This window comes from Sesamum indicum, linkage group LG3 (genome assembly GCF_026168435.1).
Source record: "Sesamum indicum cultivar Baizhima isolate 11 linkage group LG3, ASM2616843v1, whole genome shotgun sequence".
In the NCBI taxonomy this organism is placed as follows: domain Eukaryota; kingdom Viridiplantae; phylum Streptophyta; class Magnoliopsida; order Lamiales; family Pedaliaceae; genus Sesamum; species Sesamum indicum.
The window spans coordinates 23971538-23999039 of record NC_142659.1 but is presented as its reverse complement, the minus strand read 5'-3'; the positions used below and the strand labels follow the sequence as shown (position 1 = coordinate 23999039).

Here is a 27502-nt window from a genome sequence, read left to right as displayed (position 1 = left end):
CTCCCCAAATTTCAAACATCATATATCGAGCTTGGAAGCTTCTTCTCAACACAACAATTATGCGGGGGCAAGTAGAGATTATGTTATTATACTACTCCTCAAGTTTCCACTTAAGTTGGGAGCAAAGCAAAAAACTCAAGTTGCAAGAGAAAGATTTGCTCGATGATAATATGATTCATTAATCAACAATGAGTTCAAAAGCTGAGATCGCCAACAACTATGATAATGCAAACTACTTCACTGGAAGAAGAAATCGCATCATTGACTGTTGTCATAGGAAATTTAAAGAAACATGTTCAAACACGCGATGATCAGCTTAACATACTTCATGACAAGTTTTAAAGTACCTCAGTGTTAAATGAATTTGAAGAGCAAGATCTTTCAGTTGCATGCAATACAAACAAAGGAATTCATGCTTCTACCGATGAATTTGTTTCTCTTGAGCATGTGAAGAATACTGTAAATGAAATAATAGCAAATACATATGAAACTCGAGTTCAAACTTTCAAATCTTACGTGAAGCCTTACATAAAAAGGACTAAGCAACTTAGAATGCCAGAAAACTACCAGCCTCCAAAATTTCAATAATTTACTCGCCATGGGGACCCTAAGCAACATATTGCTCACTTTGCTGAAACATGCAATAGTGCTGGGATCGATATATAGTCAAGCAGCTTATTTTATCCTTGAAAGACACTGATTTTTATTGGTACATTGACCTTGAAGCAAACTCCATTGATGGCGGGATGATTTACAAAACAAAAATTTCAATCGCTTTTACAGTGTTCGACATACTGTTAGCATGATTAAACTTTCTAACCAACATCAAGAAAAAATGAGTCAATAATTGGAGAAATCTATCGTTAAATTGCAAAGATACTCTATCTGAAATCTCTGCAATCGAGTTATGTATTCAAGGCATGCATTGGGAAGTATGCTACATTCTTCAAGCAATGAAACCAAAGACTTTAGAGAACTAGCCACTCTTGCACAAAGTGTTGAAATGAACTTAAATTTCAAGAAAGATGAATATTCATTTGACACAATAATTATGATGATGATAACGCAACAACACGACATTTAAAAATTCTCAATGCTCCTAGGTATAAGCATAAACTATCTAATGTCTTCACATAAAGTTTCTCAATGCTCCTGGATACGAGTATAAACTATCTAATATTTTCAAATTTAATTCAAATTGTTGTTGGATATGAGCATAAAGTATTTAATATCTTTGAAAACTAATTTTCATTGTTCCTGGATATGAGCATAAACTATCCAATATTTTTGAAAAAAAATTCTCAGTGCTCCTAAATATAAGTATAAACTATCTAATATCTTCAAAAATTAATCTCAATACTCCTGGATATGAGCATAAACAATTTAATGTCTCAAAAATAATTTTAAGAACTCCTTTATATGAGTATAAACTATCTACAAATTCAAATTCAGGAACTCCTTGATACGAGTATAAACCATCTACAGATTTACTTGAAAACTCCTTGAAATAAGTATAAATTATCTACAAATTCAAATAAGTTCAAGTCAAGAAGTCTTTAATATGATTATAAATTATCTACAAATTTACTTGAAAAACTCCTTAATATGAGCATAAACTCTAAACTATCTATAGATTTACTTGAAGAACTCCTTTATATGAGTATAAACTATCTACAAAATCGAATAAATGCATGTATCAAGAACTCATTGCCACGAGTATAAACTATTTACAAATTTGCTTGAATAGCACGTTGATATGAGTATAAACTATCTGTAAATTTGCTTGAACAAATCTTTGATACAAGTATAAAGTATCTACAAATTCAAATTGAAGGACTCCTTGATACAAGTATAAACTATCTACAAATTCAAATTGAAAAACTCCTCGATATGAGTCTAAACTATCTATAAATTTGTATGACGAATCCTTGATATGAGAATAAACTGTCAATAAAATTCAAGTGAACTACGTTATTACTTGATCTTCCAACGAGGTGCATAGGTAGCTTGAGATATATTTTCAAGTTCAATCAAATGTCGAAAAAAAAAAATCTTATCAAGAAGAATCAATTTCGACACGTGTTTATTCCTTCACTTTACTGTAGTAGATGTCTGTGAAAAAAGTCTCGAGAGGGTATTTGTAGACAAGTAAAATATCATGCCCAATTGAATGATGACAAGTGTAAAATAATATATTAATTATCAATTATATTTTTTTATTTATATTTCAAAATTTACTAAATTAATTCTAAAATATAAATAGTTAATTTCATTGAAATATAAATATATATTTCATCATCAAATCAACGGCCACATGTGTCAAATTGAAGTATTTGGGCCAATCAAATAATGCTTTATAGTCTAAGATTTTAGTAATCAGATGGCGCCATGTGGAGTAAATGTATGTATACTCCAAAGTCAAGAAAAATACTTGCGATATTTATCTCTTTAAAAAATGCAAATACTAAAAGAATAATGTCAAGTTGACCAATCATATCGCTCCAAATATGCAACGTTTTTATCTCCTTAAATTAAATTATTAAAAGATAATACAAAAGGTGTTCAAGTGCATCATAACTCTATCTTTTTAGCACCTATATAAAGGGATTCTTGAAACTCATTTAAATCACACAGACATAGAGAACAAAGTGCGAAGCAAGAGAAGAAGGTCAAATAATTCTCTCTATGAGTTCATCGAGTTCAAGAATATTCAAAGCGCTCAATGCGGAGATTAAGTTGTTCGTTGAAGTGGCACCACAAATTATAGTATTTAATTTGAGTTGCAGGCGTAAGCTCTTGAATTAACGTTATAAATATCCAAATATATTCTGAAGAAGATCCAAGTGGCAAATCCACTTTTTCAAATCCTCAAATTGTAAGTCAAGACTATAGTGTTTAATTCGGGACTATAAGCTCGAGCTCTCAAATTAACGTTATAGAAATTCAAACCAAGTCAAAGGAGATTTACAAGAAAATTTTATCTTTGAATTTGTCAAATACATTCTTGTATAGAATAACCAGAGAATTACATTGAGATTATATCCATTTTTACCCATCAAATATATATTTATATTTATATTTGAATTTTCAAACACGATAAAACTAACGCTCATAATGATTACACCAAGTTTGAAGAGTGAGTAGCGTAATTATCCTTAGAGTTATTACAAACACTTCTTTATTATTTGAGCCAAGTCACGTTGACAAAATTAGGCACCACAAAATGTTTAGGCGTAAATATATTAAAAAAAAACTTTATTTACTTCTATTTTGTGGAGACAAGTTTTCCAAATTTCCAATTCGTTTATTTATTTATTTATTTCTCTAATTGAGTCGAGTTATGCGATTAAGGGCACAATTTTTTTTATGCAGATAGACGCTAAAATATTAATATATAATGTTTGGCTACATTAAATACCATTCATTCAACTCCGGTAATAATAATAATAACAACAACAACAATAATAATAATAATAATATAAAATAAAAACCAGAAATTATTTTTATTATTATGTAAGATTTTTTTATTAAAGGTCTATAAATGTTTTGTTCTTTTTTTCCTGTTGAATTAAAAGTTAGATCGAGCCAGTTCTATTGTGACTATCTAATTAAAAAAACTAACCATCACAATTTTTTTTTTTTTGGTCAAAATTAGTTGAAATATAGCTCAACTTGATTATCGGCGTAACCCCACCAGCACATTAGAAATGAACACCAATTTTCATTCAATCATACATTATGAAACCAACAATTCCGACTCGGACTACACCTGTATATATATACAGAGTACCGGGCTCTGTATTTTAAATAAAATTCAAATTCGTGATATTCAAATAAAAACCCAGCACTTAATAATTAGACCACCGTGTTGGTGTTCTATATCCGGGAATGTTACTACTACAACCATGAAAATCGACATTATATCAAGACATCTAACATTATCCCATAAAAAGAATAAAACAAAAAACCCTAATTATCTATGAGCAAACAAAGAGGGAACCCTAAAAAAATAAACCCTAAAAAAGGTTGTAATTATTGCAAGTGAGGCCATGGAAATGTGTAGGTATATAGTAAGATAAATGCAATTAAATGAAATGGGGTTAGATGAAGCAAAAACTAGTGTCACTTAGACCACCATGTCTCCCTACCATACACATGAAGCACATGCACATCAATTTCAACCATCCATTCCATTCTCAATCATCAACCAAATTAATATTCATTGGATTATTTCATATTCCTAACAACACCAACTATTAGTTTTGATCCATGTACCATGGGGGCTATGCATGTGTGCACCATGTGCTATGTGGAACCATGCTCATCAACCATCACATCATCATTCTTTTTTTTTGAATTCTTCTACCTTATTTATTGGGGTTGATCAATACATTAATGTATTGATTTAATTTATTTTCTTGGCATTATAACGCTTCTCTTTTATTTTGAAAAAAAAATTGAGGGCATGTACGATAAATATTAGAAAAATTAAGCGGGCCGCGCCCGTAATTAAAAAATTCTGAGAATTAATTTTTAACATAATCGGGATAAGTATAATGATCATTTTGGATTAAAGGGACTAGATAATTATTTTGTTTATATATATATATATATATATTTATAGACACCTTCAAACCATTTTAGATACACTAAGTTCTCGAAAATAACAAGAAACGTTAGGAAAGAAAAAAAATAAAGAATATTATTACAAGACACTCTAAATATTAATTTTGAGCACAATTTTCTTATCTGTATACCGAAAATTCTGAAAATTAACTTCTAACATAATCTCGATAAAAATAATGATCACATTGAATTAATAGACCTATATACTGATTTTTTTTTGTTTTTTGGTGGGAATTTATTAGACAGCTTCAATAAATCATTAATGTATGATGCACATAAATGCTTGAAAATAACAAGTATCTAAAGTTTTTGCCCAATTTCAACACCAAATGTCCTCTAAGAGGGGTATGAGTGGGCCATTACATGTTAACAAATAAGCACAGCCTGTTCTACACCAACATTTAATCATTCTATCAACACTCAACCTAAGATAAGGCAGAATTGATTCATTGTGCATACATGTTGCCACAACATATGTAAAGCACTTGTTCAAAATTTGAAAACAAAAGTACTCCCAAAAAAAAAAAAAAAAAAAAAAAACTCAAATCCAAGAAGTGAGAACTAATATTTTTTGTTTTCAATTTAATTCTTGATCTGACTGATAAGATTTAGTTTAATTGGCGAAATTGAGGCTACATAACTTTAAGGTAAATGGTTCGAACCCCACCATCCTGTAAGGTGTTATTCGATTTTTATAATAGATGTTGATTAGATATAATTATATATTTGATACTGATGATCAGTATATAATTATTATATTTATGGGTTATTGTCAAATATTAATAAATAATAATTTATCATTTTCATTTAAAAATATACATAATTCTTAGACCTAAAGGATCCCCTTTTCCCCCTCATCGATCGGATAACGTTTAGGGAACCTCTTGTTTTTAAGGTCGTGCAAGGAAGAGGTCTCGTTTAAGTCGAATAATTGATTCTTGAATTAATTAGATTAATTATTGATTGTATGAAAAATTGATTATTTCCAATAATATAATCTATTAGAGATTAATAATTATAATATACCAATACTATCTATCGTGATAAGATAAAATTAATGTTAAAATTTAAGTTTCGGACACGGTTAATTAATATTTACTATAATTTTTACTTATAACCAAAATATTACCACAGTTTTTAATTAGTTGTACTAAATGTTTTGGCATCAGTTGTAGAAACAACGTCTAATAACCATTGAGCGTTCATAGTTAATTAGTATCTACCACAATTTTTTACTTTTTATTATAGTAATTGACCAAAGTGAATAGCCACAGTACACTAGAAAAAAAAAATTACTATTAACTACAATATTAGTGGCTATGGCTAAAAACAATGGTAAATGACTACTATTAACTATAGTTAAATAAAATTGATGCAGAAAAACTAGCTTTCCTACCACAAAAAAACTATTTTCCGTGGCTCTTTTTGGCCACCCTCGTAAAAACCACAGCTAACAACCGCTGCATAGACGTGGTCAATAACTATTAGCTACGACTATTTATTTTTAATCATGACAATTAATCGTAGTTAAATGTTATAATTCTTCTAGTAGTAATTGCTTGTTGTTTCTAATGGTGGATATCCCACCAATGCATGTACGGATATGAGTCTACTTTAATAATAGTTAATCTATTATAATAGTAGTTATTAATTAATTATAAATATTTAGTATTGACAATTAACGGTATATTAATTATTAATGATTGAAATTTATAACGTAATATTAATTAATACTTTAAACAAAAAAAAGAAAAGAAATTATTTTCTTCTTCCTCCTCCTACCCTTTTCCTCCTAAAATGGAGATAGTAATGGCTGTAGTATTCTCCAAAGTGCATGTGAATGTCGAGTCTAAATAAAGTTGACAATTTTATACCTTCATTAAAAATCACATAATTTCATCAAAATTAAAAGTATTTATAAGTTTTTAAATTATAAGAAGTGTTTATAATTATACAAAACCTCAAAAGGACTGTTCTATGAGTAATGGATTTTCGAGTGAAGATTCCTTATATAATCGTTACATGTACGATACTTAATCTAGTTAGAATAATCACATTACTAGTTGCGTTGACAGTTATCTTCAGTCTCAAATTTCTATTGATACGTCCATTATAAGTGATAGTAGTGATAGTTACATTTCTAGGCGCGTTTTTTATAAACGTAGAACTAGTAGTGAAAGCGGGAGGTCCAGTATAGAAACCCACGCGAAGAGTTGTAATTTATCCTAAAAAAAAAAATAGCACATTGAGGACAAATTTCGTTGGAAATTGTAAAATACGCCCAAAATTGACATGTGAGATGTGACTCTTACAGGATTGATTTAATTTGGAGATTTTTTACTTGTATTTGAACTCAACAATTGAGATAATAATATCACAATAATTTTTACATAAATCAAGTATGACTAATATAATTCTTTAAATAATTAATCTAATAAATGAATAAAAATATTAATACTTTATGTAGAATGAAGTTGTACATTTATTAATGAGTTATATTTAAAATAATCATAAATTAATATGTACTAAATATTTTAATAATTGAGCCATGTTTTACATAAAATATACAAACATCTCTCCTTTCCTTTTTATTTAAACATGGAACCATTCAAATATTTATTTTTAGTTACATACATTTTTTTCATATTAATGCAAAATCTATATATATATTTAAATAAAACATATGAAATATATGAGTCAAACTCAAATATGCAAACATCTAAAAATAGGATATATAAAAAACCTTGCAAGCAAAATGTTATTACTTTTGGACAATTCAAGTGGTAGTAAGTTCAAATTTAGCTTTGATAGATTGAACTCCAAATCCTATTGAAAATAAAATTTTCTACTTTGATTTCAAACATCCATGCCACCTTATTTGACCTAAAAATTCTAAATCCCCAAATCAAGTTTGATTTTGGGTCAATTTTGTAATTTATGGTGAAATTTATCCTCAATATGCCAATATTTAAATGGCCCTAACATTTCAATTTTTTTTTGGAAAAATTGTATTTTTAATTCTGCAATGTGTTATATTTTTTATCCCACAATTTACAAACTTAACATATTTAATCTCATAGGATAAATCTTTGACATATTTGATTCCATATGATAAAAATTGTGGCACATTTGGCCCATAGGATATAAACAGCTTTATATCCTACAGGACTACATGTGTCACAATATAACATATTATGAGATCAAATGTGTTACAATTTTATTCTATGGGATAAAAAATACTATAACATTTATCCTATGGAACTAAATATGCTAAGCTCGTAAAAAATGAAACAAAAAATATAACATAATCTATCGTAAGGCACCAAAAATACATTTTTTCCTTTTTTTTCCCACAAATTTAGTCTTAAAGTCAACTTTCAATAAAATATAAAATAAAAAGAAAGCACGTGATTTGCAGGTGGCCATCATTCTAAGTAGATGAGCTTTGATATCTCCCAAATGGGTCTGTTTCTGGTAGAGAATAGAGCAAAACAAACTGAAATTTTCCCTCCTAAATGGCCTATGATTTTTGGAGACTGAGATTGTCTCTTCAATTGCACGACACTTTTGATGTGACTCACGTTTGTTTATGTATCTCTTCAACTAACAGTCAGAACTAACTCTGATCATTTAAGAAAATTTGGAATCAAAATTGATGAGGTCTAAATATAAGGTACCAAAAAATGAAACCATCCCAATTCTCAGACATCTTAAAAGTTCCTTGAAAAGCTTATAAATTCACCCGAATACCCTTTACATAGAAGCAACTAGCATTCGCCGACCAGATCAGTATTTGCTTATAAAGTGATTGACTTTTACAACAACCTTAACTCCCCACAACCAACGCTATGGCAACAAAAAAGACTGCTAATATAGAACGATCCATGAACGTCGATGTTGGCAGACCAGGCACCGCTTTGTTTACCTTTCGTACCAGCAAACCCTAGTGTCAGTTCGATAAACTGCTGAGAGCATTTGAAAATACTAAGAAAAATGCATGCGAGCAAAGGAAATGGAAATGAAAGACCAAACCAGCAAGGTCTCCAAGTAATCCATTCCGTACTTTGATTATCCCCTATATTATAATTCACTATGCTCCAAAAATTATACTAAATCAATACTATCTATCATGACCAGACAGAATCGATGTGAAGAGTTAAATCCTGACCACGATTAATCGACATTCATAGCAATTTTAGCCTAGCCATTTTGGAGGTAAATTAACAGTCCTTTTCCCCCTCCTCATCACATTTTGCATAAATCCCTCACCACAATTTGGCTTGACCTAAATGCCATGTCCAACTTTCCGTTCAATTGGCAAAAAAGTCCTAATTTTCATAAAATCCCCAATTGTCCCGATTGATCTACAGTTGATTTTGACCAAATAGATTAAAACTACCACGAAATCATAAATTTGAGAATTAAAATTGCCAGTACCTTACTTACAAAACGACGGTCGCCACCCCCAACATACAGAACTAAAATTGTAATTTTGCCATATATGCTATATAAACAAAGGTTGCTACATATGTTTATTGGTTAAACATAAGAAGGCCCTTGTAAAAATAATATTAGGCAAAAGATCTCAAACAAAAGAAAAGAATGCATTGTGACTCCTGAACAAATAAAAGGGCAAATGTTGGCGAGTGCACCTTGCACCTATGACTTTGGTCATGGATTTCAGTCACTTGGAGGGTAGTTGGGGAACCAACATTGATCCTTCTTAGAATAGGAGGGCAAAAAAAGGGCAAAGCAAACCCTTAACTTCAAAAATGTCAAGAGTCGTATTGCCCTCTTTTTGCAGAGAGATTTTGTATCTACTAGTGTTTCGTGGGCGTGGGGGGTGGGGGGGGGGGGGGGGGGGATGGTTATACCTTGGATGAGATGGAACAAAACTCAGGTTGGCGAACAATGTAAATTTGATCACCATGGCTGTGTTCTTTGTAGATATCCTGATTCCTGTGCCATGTCCAAAGTGCATATGTTGAATTCACAACCTGCATACACAGTTCAACAACACACGTATCAGAATTCACGGCATTGCAGTAATTCTGCCAACTCACACGAACATATTTCATTACCTCAAGTATGCCATGTCCAAAGCTGCTCTCTCGGTAGGCACTCCAATCAGGTTGTCTGTCCCAGCAAAATTTGCCTTTTGCAGGTCCGAATGAGAAGTTCATGTGACATATGCCTCCGAATTCGGGTGTATTGTCAGCGGCAGAGGGGCACTTCCCCACTTCGTCTGCATGATCAACGTCAACCTTCTCGATGTTACCACCATCTCCAATTGTTATGTACACCGGCCCACACGAATCCAGCGTATAGTTGTAGACTCTATTCATCCGCTCGTATGCGTGAACCTGCAAGGACAACGAGGTTACTTGTCTTCAGGATCTCAGAAATTGCAAGATGAATTCCGTCAAAATTAATTATACACACGCACCTAATGTGCTTTAGTCGCTAGCTAAATAAACTGCCATCCACCAACAACACTTTCTAAATCAAACTGACGGTGAAACAACATTAAATTACAAAGAGAATGCCATAAAAATGTAATATTGGTTTAGGCTCCAAACTCCAACACATGAATGAAATTAACACTTTTCAGCGACAAAATAAAAATAGCTTCTAATACTCTATATCTAGGAAAATCGAATACCATATTATTTACGTACATGACCGGAAAAGACAATGTCAACTCCATATTGATAGAGAAGTGTTTCCATTTGCAGTCTCATGCACTCAAATTCCTGGTAGTGCGATGAATAGCTATTGTACCAGGGCGGATGCCAGGCAGCAACTAGCCACGGAGTCGTGTTGCGGTCTATATTTCGGAGGTCTTTCTCCAGCCACCCATACTGAGCACCTTAACAAGTGAGTATACAAATGCCTGTAATTCAGCCTCCGTTACTCGGGACAGATCCTGTCTCTTGAAATACTGTGAAAATGCAAATACTTGCAACTTGTGAATCAATCACCTGTTTGATTGTAGTCGACATACGCCCCCAACATGATAAAATGTACACCTCCAGCATCGAACGAGTAGTAGAAGTTACTGTCAGAACCAGACTCCTTTGAAGGAACTGAAAATCTTGTTGTATAAGATAAGAACGTAATGTTATCAACCTGAGGCTCGATTTCGTGGTTCCCTTCTATCACCATCATAGGAACTCTTGACGTTAGCGGCTGCATGAACCTGGAATTTTAGTTGTTTTGATTAGTTAAAGGCAGACAAGCAAATCTCAATGCAATTGTAAGAGGGCGTTCTGGTGAGCTTATAATCTTCTCAAGGTATCTTATAAGATAATTGACAAATTACAAGATGTAACAAACTGTTAATGAAACTTTTAGGAAGAAAGCTTATGAGCTCCAAAAGATGTTAGTAAACTTTTTTATGTAGCAAAGATCCAAAAGGACGAGGCGATTTCACCTTCCCCATCCGTCCCATCTCGGCTGATACGTTTCTCGGATAGGTGAATCAGGAAACTCACAGGAGTAGCAAGAAGCTCCCTTCCCTCCGGTGGTGCGATACTGATTAGCATAAGTCAAGTCTCCAAGCATCACAACCATCGAAGGGTCATTCGTGATGAGATGATTGATGGTGGTCGTTGAGTTGCTTGTGAGGCCTAAATCTCCAACGAATGCTATACGTGGAGGATACTTTCCGGAGCCGGGCAATGGCAGCGTCTGAAACACAAGCTCGTCGCTCATTGCAGCTAAAGAACTATCTCCGCACTTGTAATAATACTTTGTTTCGGGTTCAAGGCCTACGAGGAAACCTCAACCTTGGTCACTCTTCCAGTATCTTACTACAATCGGACAAACTACAAGAACCTTCAGAGTGTCTACAGAACATCTCGACTGTGTATGTATACTTAGACAGCTATATAAAGTCTTGCAATTTGACAATCTATGTTCATCAAATCCCAATGTTAAAAGGTGTGTGATGGATATATTAATAATGGGCAAAATGTAATTTACTGGCAGACCGGTTGTGATATGAGAAATGAGTAAAGAAAACCTCGTGAAAAAAAAAATACCAAATTACCCCTTGTGTTTTGGAAAATGATATCCTCTATATTCTTCTTTCATGAGGGGTTTTTTTTTGCTCATTTCACATTTCACAGTGGTAAATTGCATTTAATCATATTAATAATATTGAATTATTCACAAGGGTATAAAAGCATTTTTTCTACATAAATCATACAATAAATATATACGCCCTACCACATTATAAAACTCCGAACACCACTATAAATGGCCACAAAAGGATACAATGGCCGCAAAAGTTTCATTTACACACACATTTAAAAGTTTCATACATTTAGGAAAAAAATGGTGGGAATTTGCTACAATGGCCGGAAAAGTGAACATGACATGCTTAATTGGATATACTATTCTAGCCATTTCAGCAAATTCTTACTGTTTTTGCCTCAATGTACGAAACTTCTACAAGATAACATTGACAAATTGAATCGTACAACACTAAAATTATCACATTCATACTTACAGCAGGACTCAAATTATACTATTCCCTAAAACTATTGCAAACAGTCCTGTGGTTTCTTTGACATAAATGAACATATGCTTAAATATATTTTTGGTCCTATAATTTTGACATTTTTGATATTTTAATCCTTTATCTTTCTAGGATTGCAAAATAGTCCTATAACTTTTTAACATTTCGTGATTTTGGTCCTGAACCAGATTTTGCAAAAGTTGCGGAAATAAATCATGTGCTCAGCATGATTTTGGCATTTTTATCTTTTATCTTTCTAGGAGCTGCAAAAGAATCCAATAACTTCTTGACATTTCGCAATTTTGGTCTTTCTAGTGCCGAATTTTGCAAAAGTTGAATTAATCATGGGACACGTCCTTTGTTTTTTAATTTTTCATCCATATTGGCAATAGTGAACCAATTAGCACAAAAGTCCCAATTTAAACGAACCACGTGAGGCGCATATGATTAATTCCGATGACTTTTGCAAAGTTCAGCACCGAAATGACCAAAAATGCAAAGTGTCAAAAACATTACCGAGCTCTTTTGAATCCTAAAAAATTAAGGATCAAAAGAACGAAGTGCCAAAATTACATGACCAAAAATATATTAAAGCCAATTAACATTACTAATCCCATCATGACTGTGCCTTGTTTCTGATAATCTAATTTCGACCATCTGAACAAAGTAATATCAAGAATACATATTCAAGCAATGAAACACATGAGAAAATCAAACTAAATTGTTAAGCTGGAAATTTACCATCAATCCTAACATGATGAATGATGCCGGAGGTGTAATTCCAGAGCCCCTCAAACGGATACAACTGACTGTAAACCACAGAAACCCCACTTCTTTTTTCACTGTACTTTCCACTTTCCTTCCCATACCAAACTTCACTACCCACAGCCGTCGGATCAATTGGGGTTACATTAACTCCAATCTGCGAATCCCCTTTTTTTCAAATTAAAAATAATTCAGAAAAACAGGAAATCAAGACTAATATCTTTAATTATTCAAAAAAAAAAGAAAGGGGAAATATTTAGTACCAGTGAGCCAAGAAACCCACATTGAGGTCGGAGTGGATAAGGCAAGAGCGATCTGTTCGGGGAAGTTTGAGGTCACATTTTTGGTGAGTCTGGGATGATCCATGGGCAAGTCCTGGCTGCCACGGCGCAGCGACGGGTCGAAACGGCGAGTCACGGGCTCGAAAGGGCCTTCCAAGGTTGTCGGAACATGCTGTGACGATGCGGCAGCCATGATCATGGTTGTAAGAAGTAAGGAAATGGTATAGTACTCCATGCGAGATAATGAGTGTGTGCTTCTTTCTGTTTCTTCTTGCTTGATTTCTCGTTGTGGCCGACCATGTTTGGACGTTGACTAAAAACAGATTGATAGAAAATTAATATTGAGTTAATTTTTTTATTATTAATTTATATTTTAAATATTTTATTGCTGAATTCGTTAACTACTAAATTTCCACTGCCAAATAAATTTTTTATAATAAATACTGTGTATTAGCAACTAAAATTTTATTTATTAATTAGTTTGATATTATCTATTTTTTTATTGGGTGAATAGCAATTTATCCCCCTGTGATATTGAAAATGAGCACATTACCTCTTTATGAAAAAAATATAGAAATTTACCCCTTGTATTTTTTAAAATGCCTCCTTATCATTTTAAAAATCATATGGGAGTAAATTGTTGTATTTTGAAAAATATAGGGAGGTAAATCGCTATTTGTTTTTTCATAAGAGAATAATTTGCTCAATTACGATATCACAAGAGGGTTGGTTGCATTTTTCCCATTTTTTATTTTTACTATTGAATAATTTCTTTTTTATAGTGAATGAGTAAACATAAGGCAAAGATGGATGAAAATGTGGTGATGTAGTAAAGTTTTATAATTACATTGTACCAACCAAGTTTTTGAGAGCTATGATGGGAATATTCTCATGAGAGATGCTCAAATTTCCCTTAGTTTGACTAGATCATGATGATGATTACTATTATTATTATTTTTAAAATAAGAATGTCTTTTTAAAAATTTCATTTATTTTGATTCTACTAAATTAATTAGGGTAAATTACAATGACTTTCACGAGGTTTGATATAATTACGAATACCTTCTACTTGTTTGAAAAATTACAAAACCCCCCTGATATTTGATAAAATTATGTAATCTTTTGATGGACGTATGAAATTGTCAAATTTGCTTTTACTGTAATTTTTTCAAAAAATAAAAATTTATTAAAAAATCGAACAAGATGAGTGAATTTTTTTTTAAAATTATTAAAAAAAATTATCCACTTAGTCCATAAAAAAATAAAAAGAATTTAAAAAATTAATAAAATTGTAGTTTTTAATCCACAAGGGTATTTTGATCAGTTCACCATAAAAAATGGATGGAAACCTAACGGATTTGGCTAATTAGAGGGTCGTTAAAATCATAGGGGTATTTATAATTTTTCAAACAACGAAAAAGTATTCGTAATTATGTCAAATATCATAGAAGGTAGTTGTAATTTACCCAATTAATATGAAATATCATTATCTCTAAGAATAATATGTATGATATATTTATTAATTCATATTAATTACTTTATAGATTACACTTATTTAGTCTTATTAATTACTTTTCACATCATTCGTTTTTACTTCTATTGATTATTTTTTCACATTTGACGAATTTACGGATACTAATTACTTTTCATAAATGCAATGCAATTACTGGATCAAAATTACTCTTATATTATAACATGAAATGACTAGAAAACTTATATTATAACATGAAATGACTAGAAAAATTTACGAAAAAATTGAAAAGATTTAATGCGTTGAGAAATTTTCTTACGTATATATCAATGAGAATTATATTAAAATAGGTAAAAAAGACGAATAAAAATCAATTAAATGAACATTGGTATACAATAGTAAAAAGTGTAAATACTTGGAGAGTTCATTTAAAATAAATGTATTATATATTATAGTTATGAATAAGATTATAATAGGTATTATAAAGCGGCTATCAATTAGGTCATTTAGAAAGTTACGAATAGAGATTAGAGTCGCAAATGGATGGTTTGTATTGGGTTCATAATGGTTCGGGTCTAAAATTAGTTCAAATGTATGAGTTAGATATGGGTCGAAATAAAAACGAGTTGGTTTGGGTATTATTGAGTTAAATACACTAAAATTCTTTTTTTTTTTTTTTGGATAAAATTTTAAACTGTCATCAAATATTGTCTACTTGTTTTTAAGTTATGTATGTCATTATGATATCAAATATAATTATGAATTGTTAGCCTTTAATAATTGCTTTTCTTAATATTGCATTCAATTTTTTATTTATTAAACTTTCGGTTCAATTCCGTTCGATTTGATTTTTAACGAATGAACACTCGTAAGAGACAATAATATACTAGTTACCAGAATTATCGGCTATCATGCTTCTTTTATTTAAGCCCGATGAAAATATATTTATCAAAAATTATTTTGTTTATATAATTTTAAAAAATAAAATAAAAATAATCATGAATATTATCTTTTTCTTCAAATTGTATAATATTATTTAAAAAATAATATTTTTAATTAATTTTTAACATTGCATGATATTATTAAAATATCATTTGACGGACTAATAAAAATTTAAATATAATGAAACCCATCGAAGACCCATTAGACTCCATATGGGACATATAATCTAGTCGAACTTAATTAAATACACAACTCACATTGAACTCATTATTATAGTAATTCTTTTTTATCAATTATTTGAAATTATCAAAATATATATATATTTGATTGCCTAATAAAAATTTAATCATAATAGAATCCATTTAGAACCCGTTTAGGAGCCATATAGAACGCACGATATAGTCATTTACTTCAAATGCAATCCACGTTCAACCCAAATATTATTGTAATATACACGCACAACCTTTCTAAATAATTACCAAAACAATAGAATGAAACGCCACATATATTATTGTTTTTGTGTTCATATCAAAATATTTTGAGATAAATCGTCATTTAAACTTCAAATATATCAGCTAATAATTAGGTTCCAAAATAAAAGTCCATAATAAATTTGGACTTTTTTATATTTTCAAAACAATAGATTCATAAGTCGGTCCCGAATTTGAGTCTTATGTATTTTCATGTGCCAATTCAGAATAAACATAACTTATATTTTTCTATTTTGGATTGGCTAAAGTGAGCCAAATACGTGTTCAAATACAGTCGGGTAAGAGACTAATCCATGTCAAAGCCCACAGTATTCAAGCTCACTGAAAGTGATGCTAAACTATCTAATTCATACTCACTCTAATAAAAACAGTGTTCACCTCACACAATAGCAAAATCCACTGCAAGAGCAACTTCAACGCTTCTGCCACGACGAAGCTCTGCAACAACCTTAAGACTTTGATACAATATTTCAGGATAGCACGATGAGACTGCACATTTGATTCAAGAACAAGAGTCAATCCCTTGAATCTACATCCATAGAGAATAATTAAGAGGTTATTTTGAATATAGAGATTGTAAACCACATTATTTGAATTAATAAATCTCATTTGGTCCATATTATTTTTTGTCTTGTAATTACTTTTTTTAGACACGAAATTTGTGTGAACAAATTTGTGGCACGCCCAGTAGGACCATCTATGCCCCCCTTTCCTCCCTCCTACATTAGAATTCAAACATCACTTCCAAGCATTCAATAGCATAAAGAAAGAACCAAGTTACCATGAACGAGAAGAACGTTATCGACTTCACTACTGTTGATCCATCCTCCATCGGGGGCAAGATCATGGACACCGTTCCTTTTGATGGTTTGAACTTGTACCCCTTTTGCCACTCTCCTCGTCATGACGACTGAGGCCACGATGATGGAGGAACAGTTGCTCAGATGGCACAAGCCATGTCAACATCCAAAATATTTTCCAAGACAAAGAGCTCCGAATCGCTTAGTTGATGAACAAATTTGAGCCCACAAATGTTGGAGAATTAAGTTACCACCATTCATCCTCTTCAAAACATCTCATAAAAGAGAAGCAAACAGACGAGGAGCTACCAAGGCAAGAATCCATTCAGAAGTCTAATCATTCGGCGAGCTTCGTTGCCATAATATATTTTAAAGCGTAAAAATTTATTTATTATATGTACGTAAAAACGATATATCATTATAATTAGTACTATATAAATATTTTTCATCCGTAGCACCAACTTCATGCTAATTAATAGGAATAAAATTAATTTATATTAATATATTGATGAAATGGATGTAATAGTAATAAAAAGAAAAACACTAACAGGTAGGACCCAAGTTTAGGCAAGGAAGAAATTCATGTTGTGATCTAACACGACATGAGATCTGAATTCACCCATCATCAATTCATCATCTTTAAATCGAGATGGGAATGTTTGGTGACAAGATATACCATAAACCCGTTTAATTCAAAAGATGTACAGTCATCAACCCCAAATACCATCATGGGAACCGCACAAATTGGGTGAACAATTAATAGAAAAAACCAAAAACCCAATTGATTTATGGGCATCAACCCTATCCACGAATTGCGGCACACACTTCAAGATTTCGTTGTCCGCCGCTTCGCCTACGCTCCACCGCGTGTTGTCAAAACAAGTGCCTTCCTTGCTTCTTTTATTATTTTTTTAATAGATAATTATACTCTCTTCTTATAAAATTTGGTGTAATTATATATTAATTTTTTATGATTCAAAAAATTATATCGAATTTAAGATGTATAGTGGATCGGGTTGGACTAATTCAACTCATGACTGAATTGAACCAATAAGAAAATGGACCGGTTCCACCCAGGTTCACTTGGGACCGAGCCTGTCCTGAATCAGTCTCAAAAATCAATACTTAGGACCAGCCAGCCCAGTGGTCCAGGACCACCTGGCCTGGTCCTGAGTTGGGCCTGTTGGACCTTGTTTTTTTAAGTTCGTTATATATTCTTAACTATTATCTTTTTATATATAAATTTTTGCGGGATTTAATTTATTATTTATTCAAAAGACAATTATATAAATAATTATTTATAGAAAAAATAATTAAACAAGCACAAGCAGGCTTGGTCTGGGCTTGGTTTGGGCCTCAATTAGGCCGGTCTATTGGTTGAGTCTAGATTTAAAAATAGATCCTATTAGGTCCACTTAGAGATCCAAAACCGACCTAAAATTGGTCATAAATAGTAGTAGATCGGTCCTGGGCTGGGCTTTTTCGAGTTGGTTCGTGTCGATCAGGCACACTGTGCACTTTGACATCTAGCACTCCTTATGTTTGCTTTCATCAACAAATAAGTCTCTCATTAGTCAAGATTTAATGAATTTACTGCTATTAATAAAAATATTGAATGAAAATTAATATTTACCCTTGACTGATTATTAACTTATTGCAGGTCAAATAATATTTTTCGAGTTAAACTATCCTTATAACGGTGGATATACACCTCCTCGCATGCGTTAACCCGTAAAGATATATTAGGATAATTTGATCATAAAAAGATTGATTTGACCTGCAATAAGTCAATCAAAGGTTAATACAGATTTTTTTATTCTTTTATTAATATCAACAAATTCGATGAATATTGACTAACAAAATGACTTATTTGTTAAATTGAAGTAAATTTCAAAGAGCTATATGTAATTTTACAAATCATGGGGAATTTACATGTAATTACACCAAATCTCAAAAAAGAAGACTGTAATTTCAACGAGCGTTACAAGGGTAAGGGGTAAAATTCATTTCTGTACTGGAGTTTTTCTATTAATATAATTTTGGCATTTAAATAATTTAATTATTGTTCGAGTTTCACTATTAATATTACTTTATTTGGTATAAAATTAAAATTAATGAGTAAATTATTTATTTTTTCTTTAGATCATCAAAAGCGAATGAAAATTGGCAAGAATAATAGAGGCAATTACTTAGCTCAATATCATCTGAAAAGAATGATTTCTTGATAGATGATAAAATGAATTATTCATTAAAAAGTAATCCAATTATTTTACAATATTTTTTATAATTATACATTGTCACGAAACCAACTACTAGAAATTTTTTATTGTGAATAATATTGCTATTGTTAAAAAAAAGTATCGAATTGTTGAGTCTGTATGGTGGCAGATTGTTTTTCAATTTCCACACAGTAAGGACAAAATTGACGATTTTAAGTCTTTATCCAAAATCAAATAATTTATCAAACATCAAGATGATATTAATATTTTTTTAAATAATAAAAAAATATTTAGAATTATACCAAATTTCGATCAACCTCGTTACAGTCTACTTTCTAATGACAAAGTGAGGGAGTGTTTGTGTAAATTTTATGAGTTTTTTTAAAAGTATTTTACAATATGTTTTAGAGCTTATAAAATTTTATTTTTTTTTGATGAATTTGGAATAAACTATAAATCAAAAAAACAAAATATTATAAATTCATTTTAAAAAAAGACAAAAAAAAATTCCCGACTTATTATAAAAAAAAATTAAAAGTTAGTTTAGTGTTCTCTAAATTAATTATTAGCATATTATAAGTTCTATAATCAATTTTTAACATTTTAAGAGCATATTTATAAAATAAAATTCAATATCTTATAGAATATATGAATTTATAAGATATTTTGAATAAGCTTACCCGAACACCCTCTAAGTGTTTTTTTAGAAAGATTTTTCAATATATGTGACTTAATTTAAAAGTTTATTTAATATTCACTCCATAGAATTTAGTGTAATTACACGTAAATTTCATGTGATTTGAAAACTTACTTTTATTTCTGTATGTCTAACAAATAGATTCTCTCGTTAGTTAAAACTCATAATACTTAATGATATTAGCAAAAAAATTGAATGATAATCCATATTTACTCCGATTGACTTATTACTGATTTCAGACAATCTTTTTTGACAAAACTATCCTATAAGTATGAAGATGTGTTTCCTTATATGCATTAGTGTGTGTAAAGATGCATAAGAGTGTCATAAAAGATTTATTTGATCTACAATAAGTCGGTTTTAAGTTATAATAAATCGATCGAGGTTAAAACGGAATTTTCATTTAATCTTTTTGCTATCAATTTTGATAATGGCTGGGTCTATTTGTTGGATGGAAACAAATATTGAGAATATTAAATATAACTTTTCAAATCATATATAATTTACGTGTAATTATATTAAATCTCAGGGGCGGCGTAATTATGCATAATATTAATTAATCATCAAATATATGATGCATTTGTTAAATGGATATTTATATCTAAAAGTTTAGCTAAAGTGCATTTCCAAACAAGCCCTTAATTTGTAAAGGACAAAGTATTTTACATTTTTGTCAGTAAGGAGAATATATATATATATATATATATATGTATGTGTGTGTAGTTTATATCATCTTTATCACATTTCCCAATGGACTGAGAAGACTCTTCTCTCTATATATATAGGCTATTGGACTTCCTCCGATCATATATGATTATTTCTCCGGTGCGTGTATAATTTTAGAGAGATAAAACCAGAAAGAGGATGGAGAAGGCAATTGATAGGCAGAGAGTTTTGCTGCAGCACCTGCGGCCATCCTTTACTTCGTCGACTCTTGAAGATATCGGATCATCAGTTTCCGTTAGTTCTCTCGTCTTTTATGGTTTCCGATTGTTTTTTTTTTTTTTTTTGTTTTTTGGTTCAGTTGTTTTTTTTTTCTGGAGAAATGATTTAACTGTGTAGCTTAATTTCGTTTTGCTGTGATGGAATCAAGGTTTAGAGGATCACGGTTGATGATGTGGATTGGCTGTAGCTGTGATTGAAAATTTGTTTGATCAAGTCTTGATTTAGTGCTGAGGAATTGAAGTAATAAATTGGAAACCGAGTTACTTTTAATTTGAATGGGATTTACCTGTGATCCAATTGCATGAGCTCGGGTTTGTGGATCTAAAGACGTTATTGCTGGTCTTTTTCCAGAATCCTGAGAGTTAATTTTAGAATTGTGGTGATGCTGGGGTGGGAGTATATAACTAACTAATGGCCTTCGTTGGAGTAGTATGTGAAAGTACATGCTTTAATTGAGTGTGGAAAACCGAGTACTTCAATGTCGGGGATCCTACTTTAGGAAGAATTTAAGTCCATGTATTTGACATATAGCTTTATTCTATATCAGGATAAATGGATAAGTGCTCCCTATGTGCATCTAGTGTGCCTCTCTTCCAGAATGGCTGTGAGAGAAATAAAATGGACTGTGTACTGAGATCGTTCCTCCTGCACACAATTTGTTATTTCTTCTTGTATAAGTATGTAGATAGCTTATACATCTGTGTGCGCTTCATATAGTTGATATTTTTATCGCTGAAAGTGTCTTTAAGTTATATGCACTTTTATCCTAATAATAGAGAGATAATATATTATTTCTGCTTGGTTCGAGATTGAACTAAATCAGTGAACGTAGTTTTCCTGTTGTTTTGTTTTCATGTGGGCAAAATGACTTGGGGAAAGAGTTATGACTCTGAAAGTGGTTCCAGTTAGTTATGTTCTCTGGCATATTTGTAACAATTTGTTGGTTTTAGAATATGGTATTTAAATATATTTGCAATGAAGTGATGCAAAACTTTGTCCTGTATTTCAAGTTAATTGATCCTCACTTTGTGAAAGTTGTGTGGATAGGATTTCCTTCTGTGTAATACATAATTTAAAATTGTATCTTTCAACCATAACTTAGTGCTAAAACTTCTTCGGAAGTTTTGGCATATTGTCTGGATGTATTTGGATGCTTTCTTTAGTGAGGTTCTGTCTGCGAGTTGCTCATAACTGTGTAGAACACAAACAGGAGTATATGCATAGTGCCTGTATCTTTTTGTTTTATTTGACTTACTCTTTGTTATTTTGAGCAGGCATCTATATGTTTAGCAGGGGATAGTGCAGCATACCATCGGTCTTCTGTCTTTGGTGACGATGTGGTTATAGTGGCGTAAGTAATCTCTGGTCTAGATGTATTTTAATCTAAGTTCTTGGTTATCTAGGTAAAATTGTTTTTATTGGAGATGCCTCTGCTGGATTATTTTATGTCAACATATTTGTAGAAAATTATTTTTCGTTAAAAAATATTGTACTTATAAAACCTTCATTAAATCATGACATAATCTAGGATAACATGTTTTTTAAAAAGACCTTATGTCAGATAACATTTCTACAATTTATTTTTTTAACTAAATCATGAAAACCTTACCATTACTAACCTTTCATATAACATTGTTTTGTATCCAAGCATTTTTATAGTTTTTATTTCACTAGACTGTTTCAGCACAAGCCGATCTTTAGTACATTTGATTTAGCCGACTAGACTTTAGTTTTGATCCCATTGTGAACAACCTTCCATGTAAATGGCTTGAAATTCTATAGCACCCTACTTCAAAATGAGAAAAGAGGAGTGGAGAGCAACATAAGTAGGAGTATAAATGAGTCAAGCAAGGCAAATACATCAACTTGAAGCTTGGTTGAAAGTTTTATCGAGTTTAAAACACTATGCTTCAGCTTGGTCTGGTTGTGGATCAAACAAACTTGAAAACGTTCAAGTCAACTTGAATACATGTTGAGCTTTGTGCTTCCTATTCTTACATATATTTTTATCATTATTTTATACTAACTGAGTCGAGTTTGAGCCGAATTTCGGATCTTGCTAATGAAAATTATATTCAAACTTGTTTTATTATATTTAGAGAGTTGAGTTGAAACAAGCTTTTGTTGGTCAATCTTAAGTCGAGTCATTTTATTTCAATCCTTGAAAAATATTTATGCACTTTCTTATTACAAAATATCCTCACAATATAAGACTAGAGCAAGAAAACAATCTTTGGACAATGTTAGCATTCTTCCATTGTTCTTTTTTTTTAAAAAAAAAAAAAAGAAAAAGTTTCAAATATGGAACCCCTTGAAACATTTGAATTCTCTTTGAGTGGGTTTGTTTCTTCCACAGGAACTAACCAAACATATTCCACTCTTCACGCGTGTTCCTCAGCAATTTTTATTAAAGAAATCTAATCATTACTTATATTTATAAATATTTATTTGTATTATCATTGTATATATTTTTTATATATACTTAATGTCATTACATCAAATAAATGCACATATATATATATACATTTTCTAATATATATATTTGAATCATGTGTATTTATTTCAATAGATGGATTGAGCAAACATCGGTTTTTGCTGAACTTCAAGATTTATTAGGAAAAATAATGTGACATGTGCCGTGGTTTTTGTTCCTCAAATTCTAAAGTCAAAACATACTTTTAATTTAACTAATTTCTAGTTAACTCCAAAACGGAAACGACACGTCCAACACACATCTTCATTCAACTCTATTTACTTGACTCATTGCACCCTTTTCCAGCAAAATTGTTCAGAAAAGGATCCAAACAAAATCTTTCCAATTTCTATTTTCATTAAAAGTAAACAAAAGAAAAATTTAAATTTAATTGGTGGCACATGTAAGACTTCATACAAAACAAATTTGTATTTTTAGCATATTTCTTGCTGTGAGCATATCAATTTGGTAGGAACAGCGTTTTCTGTGAAAATGTCTTAAAGGAGAAAACATATAAAGATGTTTAATTTGATTAAAAGTGCCTTTAAGAAAATTCAAGAAGAAAAATGGCACATTATTCAAGATAACATTTTTATATTTTGCTCATAAACATTTTTATGACAGGTAATATTTGATGTTAAATTAGTAAAATTTCCAAAGCATGGTATTTTAGGAACATGTGTTTCACTTTTGTGTTACTTGATGTAGTGCCCATCGGACTGCACTGTGCAAGTCAAAGAGGGGTGGATTTAAGGATACCTATCCTGATGATTTACTAGCACCAGTTCTGAGGGTGGGTTCATTTTCCCAATTGACCTGTCAATTCTTGATGTACTGAAGCTTAATGTTGAGAATTCCTAAATGCTTATATTTGTTACTTCTCTATGTTGACAGGCATTGCTAGAGAAAACAAATGTAAATCCAAATGAAGTTGGGGACATTGTTGTGGGCACGGTGTTGGCTCCAGGCTCCCAAAGAGCAAGTGAATGCAGGATGGCTGCATTTTATGCCGGTTTCCCTGGTATGGATCTATAGCTTTTTTTTCTTTTTGCACCCTTTCTTTGCTATAAGAATGTAACTGATATTCTATTTTACTGTTTTGAATGCAGAAACTGTACCTGTTAGAACCGTGAACAGGCAATGCTCATCTGGCCTTCAAGCTGTAGCTGATGTGGCTGCAGCTATCAAAGCTGGATTTTATGACATTGGTATAACATGTTTGCTTACCTTTCATTTCAACCACAACAAAAAGAAAAAGGGAACTTTTCCACCTTGTTATTGAGGCTACTTTTTCTCATTTTGAATTAGGGATTGGTGCTGGTTTGGAGTCAATGACCATTAATCCTATGGCTTGGGAAGGATCAGTGAACCCAAGAGTAACCATCCCATCTGTGATGTATTATTATTTTAATTCCTTTTGGCAAAGACTTAGGCTGCTGAGTTAACACCACTGAACAAATTCCAGGTAAAAACAATGGCACAAGCACAAGATTGTCTTCTTCCGATGGGTATTACTTCGGAAAATGTGGCCCATCGGTTTGGTGTGACAAGGCAGGAGCAAGATCAGGCTGCAGTAAGTTTAATATACACTTGCCAGATTATGGTAGCTTCGAGCTGACTTGTCATTGATGTCTTTCTCACTTCTTTGTCAGGTAGATTCGCATAGAAAGGCTGCTGCTGCCACTGCTTCAGGCAAATTTAAAGATGAAATAATACCGGTGAAAACTAAGGTGTCACAACATTCAGAATTTTTGTTTACTTTATTTTTTCTTCACCTTGAGTTCGAGTTAGATGTCTATTATGCTTCCGTTGGCAATAATATTTCTTGTCTTGGAAAAGATTGTGGACCCCAAAACTGGAGATGAGAAACCAGTCACGATATCTGTTGATGATGGCATACGACCAAACACCTCAGTGGCAGACCTGGGCAAGCTGAAACCTGTTTTCAAGAAAGATGGCTCAACCACCGCTGGTAGATATGACTGCTGCACCAGAATCCTACTTTGCAGGCATAAGTTCTTCTATGCTAATTTTTTTACTCTATCCGTCAGGGAACTCTAGCCAAGTGAGTGATGGTGCTGCAGCTGTGCTTCTCATGAAGAGAAGTGTTGCCATGCAGAAACGACTTCCCATCCTCGGTGTCTTCAGGTTTGTGCAAATTTATTACTTTAATCTCCCATGCATGCTCGGAAAGACCCGGTTTATGCACAATCTACAAAGACACCTGCAGCTGAACACTCTTCATATAGCAATTTTTTCGGTGTCCAAATTATCCCTTGCTTTGTTCTGTAGAGTTTCTCATGATTTCGTTTGGGAAGTACAAGTTGGAAAAATTCAAGTGGTTTGATTGACTCATAATGTCGCTTGATAGTTGCCTCATTAAATTATCATGACCCTCAAACCTCTGTTGCCTATACACATGATTGTTAGCATGTTCTTTATGTCATCGTAAGATCATGAGCCACATTATATCTGAAAATGGAAAGCTTATGCTACTCAATTGAGAAATCTCCTTCTTGATGCTCCCACAGGAGCTTTGCTGCTGTTGGTGTAGATCCTGCGATCATGGGTGTTGGTCCAGCAGTTGCAATTCCTGCGGCGGTGAAATCAGCTGGTCTTGAACTTGGTGACATTGATCTTTTCGAGATCAACGAGGTAAATTTATTTTCTCCCAGAAACCAAAAGTCAGTCTCTTTCTGAAATGTGGCAAGCATTTTTTAACTGTATAAGGTATCCAGGCATTTGCCTCGCAATTTGTGTACTGCCGTAAGAAGCTTGAACTTGATCCTGAGAAGATCAATGTGAATGGAGGTGCAATGGCAATTGGACATCCTTTGGGTACAACAGGTACTTATATTTTATTCCACCATTTACTTGGAAACTAAGGCTTTGTTTTGTTCCATTTTTAAGTTGTTCTTTCTCTTGATTTTCAGAAAATAGGATATGTGTATATGTTTTTCTTAGAGTTTTTAATATGATTTGGTTTTATGTGTTGTATACTGAAAAACATCCACTAAATTGCATGTGTGTTGTGAGAACATTGGCAAACATTCAAGATATTTTCTGTTGTTTTTCAAATAACAAAAAATGAAAACAGATAAAACATAATGTTCCCTAGATGAGATTGTTACAGAAATCAGGACTGTGTATTCTTATTATAACAGCCATGCGAGGAGCATATGCCGTTGGGGATGCTGCTAGAGCTAATACTTTTTAGTGACGAACACCTAATAATAGCCAATTTGTTAGTGTCAATGAATAAGTGGCTCATTAATAAGTTGAGCATCTATAGGATATATTAAATTAGATCATGTCTTGCACGTTTAGTGGTGTTAAACATGGCGATGAGCATAACTATCCCTGTGAATTATGTGGTTGCTTGGCTTTGTATACAGGCGCTCGTTGTGTTGCTACCTTGTTGCATGAGATGAAACGTCGTGGCAAAGATTGTCGCTTCGGTGTGATCTCAATGTGCATAGGTCTCTCTCTCTCTCTCTCTCTCTCTCTCTGTGTGTGTGTGTGTGCGCCTGTGGATTGAGTGCTTTTGTTTATTTCTGAATTTTAAGAACTTCAAAACTAACACTTCTCTGAAATCTCAATTGCAGGCACAGGAATGGGTGCTGCTGCTGTTTTCGAAAGAGGTGACTCCTGCGACGAGCTTTGCAACGTGCGAACTGTCCAAACACACAATTTTCTCTCAAAGGACGCCCGATAAACGGTTCCATCTCTGCCCAACGAGTTCCAATAATGTTGTATCTGCACCCAGAAATCAAATCATATTGAGTAATAACTTTTGAGAAGATACTTTGGGACATTGCCTCCCCACAGTGAAAACCCTGGCATCCTATTTACGCTTTTAATGACCTCTGTTCCAAATGAAAAACGTTCTACCTTCTTTCTTTACTATGTTACTCTTTTGCGTGTTGCAGAATCACCCTCAGACCTCACTCTTCTATTTCTCTGCAGATTACAGTTGATATTTTCCTTATATTGCTCGTTTGGATAAATGCGTCGGTTTCAAAACTTGACTGTCCTTCCTATACTTGTTTTTCTCTCTTAAATGTTTTGCCAACACTCGGATACGGAAATAATCACAGATATAAATGTCATCATACCTTCACTCAACATACAATGAGTCTTAACCTATGAGGGTGTTTCGTTAAGTTTATTTAAAATATTTTATTTGTTAAGTTTTTACAATTTGTAAAATGCTAAATCTATTTTAGAAATAAAATTTCAAAGTGTTGCAAAAATAACAATTACAGTTGAA

At 32.1% G+C, this 27502-nt stretch overlaps 2 protein-coding genes and 1 long non-coding RNA gene across 4 annotated transcripts; 1 reads left to right on the top strand and 2 right to left on the bottom strand.

The window, feature by feature from the left end:
* Positions 1-8295: 8295 nt before the first annotated feature.
* On the bottom strand, positions 8296-13492 carry PAP23 (purple acid phosphatase 23). Of its 2 annotated transcripts, none has more exons than XM_011075566.3 (8): positions 13177-13492; positions 12890-13081; positions 11060-11396; positions 10608-10825; positions 10305-10495; positions 9708-9989; positions 9501-9623; positions 8296-8569 (listed from the first exon to the last, which is right to left on the bottom strand). In XM_011075566.3, exons 1-8 carry the CDS (start codon positions 13427-13429, stop codon positions 8453-8455), a joined length of 1713 nt encoding a protein of 570 aa, XP_011073868.2. In that variant the 5' UTR covers positions 13430-13492; the 3' UTR covers positions 8296-8452. The 2 variants fall into 2 exon arrangements, with proteins under 2 accessions (XP_011073868.2, XP_088735245.1); XM_088879119.1 differs by having other exon boundaries at positions 8296-8551.
* Positions 13493-16299: 2807 nt separating this feature from the next.
* On the bottom strand, positions 16300-17640 carry LOC148788814 (uncharacterized). Its single transcript, XR_016064927.1, has 2 exons — positions 16880-17640; positions 16300-16587 (listed from the first exon to the last, which is right to left on the bottom strand). It is a non-coding gene; the product is annotated as an uncharacterized LOC148788814 (long non-coding RNA).
* Positions 17641-20541: 2901 nt separating this feature from the next.
* LOC105158640 (3-ketoacyl-CoA thiolase 2, peroxisomal) lies at positions 20542-27135 on the top strand. The gene is made up of 14 exons (XM_011075460.3): positions 20542-20774; positions 22034-22110; positions 23941-24025; positions 24127-24253; positions 24342-24440; positions 24541-24608; positions 24698-24805; positions 24885-24962; positions 25072-25204; positions 25284-25380; positions 25764-25887; positions 25971-26079; positions 26628-26711; positions 26838-27135. The coding sequence occupies exons 1-14, from the start codon at positions 20679-20681 to the stop codon at positions 26945-26947; spliced, it is 1395 nt and encodes a 464-aa protein (XP_011073762.1). The 5' UTR covers positions 20542-20678; the 3' UTR covers positions 26948-27135.
* Positions 27136-27502: the final 367 nt, after the last annotated feature.

What these genes read in the sequence shown, in the direction of transcription:
- PAP23 (XM_011075566.3), bottom strand. Translation starts at nt 13,429, where the DNA reads ATGGAGTACTATACCATTTCCTTACTTCTTACAACCATGATCATGGCT. An exon ending in TGTCGACTACAATCAAACAG is followed by an intron (nt 10,496 to 10,607) that starts GTGATTGATTCA and finishes TCACTTGTTAAG; the next exon opens with GTGCTCAGTATGGGTGGCTG. An exon ending in ACATTGTCTTTTCCGGTCAT is followed by an intron (nt 9,990 to 10,304) that starts GTACGTAAATAA and finishes TTGTCCTTGCAG; the next exon opens with GTTCACGCATACGAGCGGAT.
- LOC105158640 (XM_011075460.3), top strand. Translation starts at nt 20,679, where the DNA reads ATGGAGAAGGCAATTGATAGGCAGAGAGTTTTGCTGCAGCACCTGCGG. An exon ending in CCCATCCTCGGTGTCTTCAG is followed by an intron (nt 25,381 to 25,763) that starts GTTTGTGCAAAT and finishes ATGCTCCCACAG; the next exon opens with GAGCTTTGCTGCTGTTGGTG. An exon ending in TGTGATCTCAATGTGCATAG is followed by an intron (nt 26,712 to 26,837) that starts GTCTCTCTCTCT and finishes TCTCAATTGCAG; the next exon opens with GCACAGGAATGGGTGCTGCT.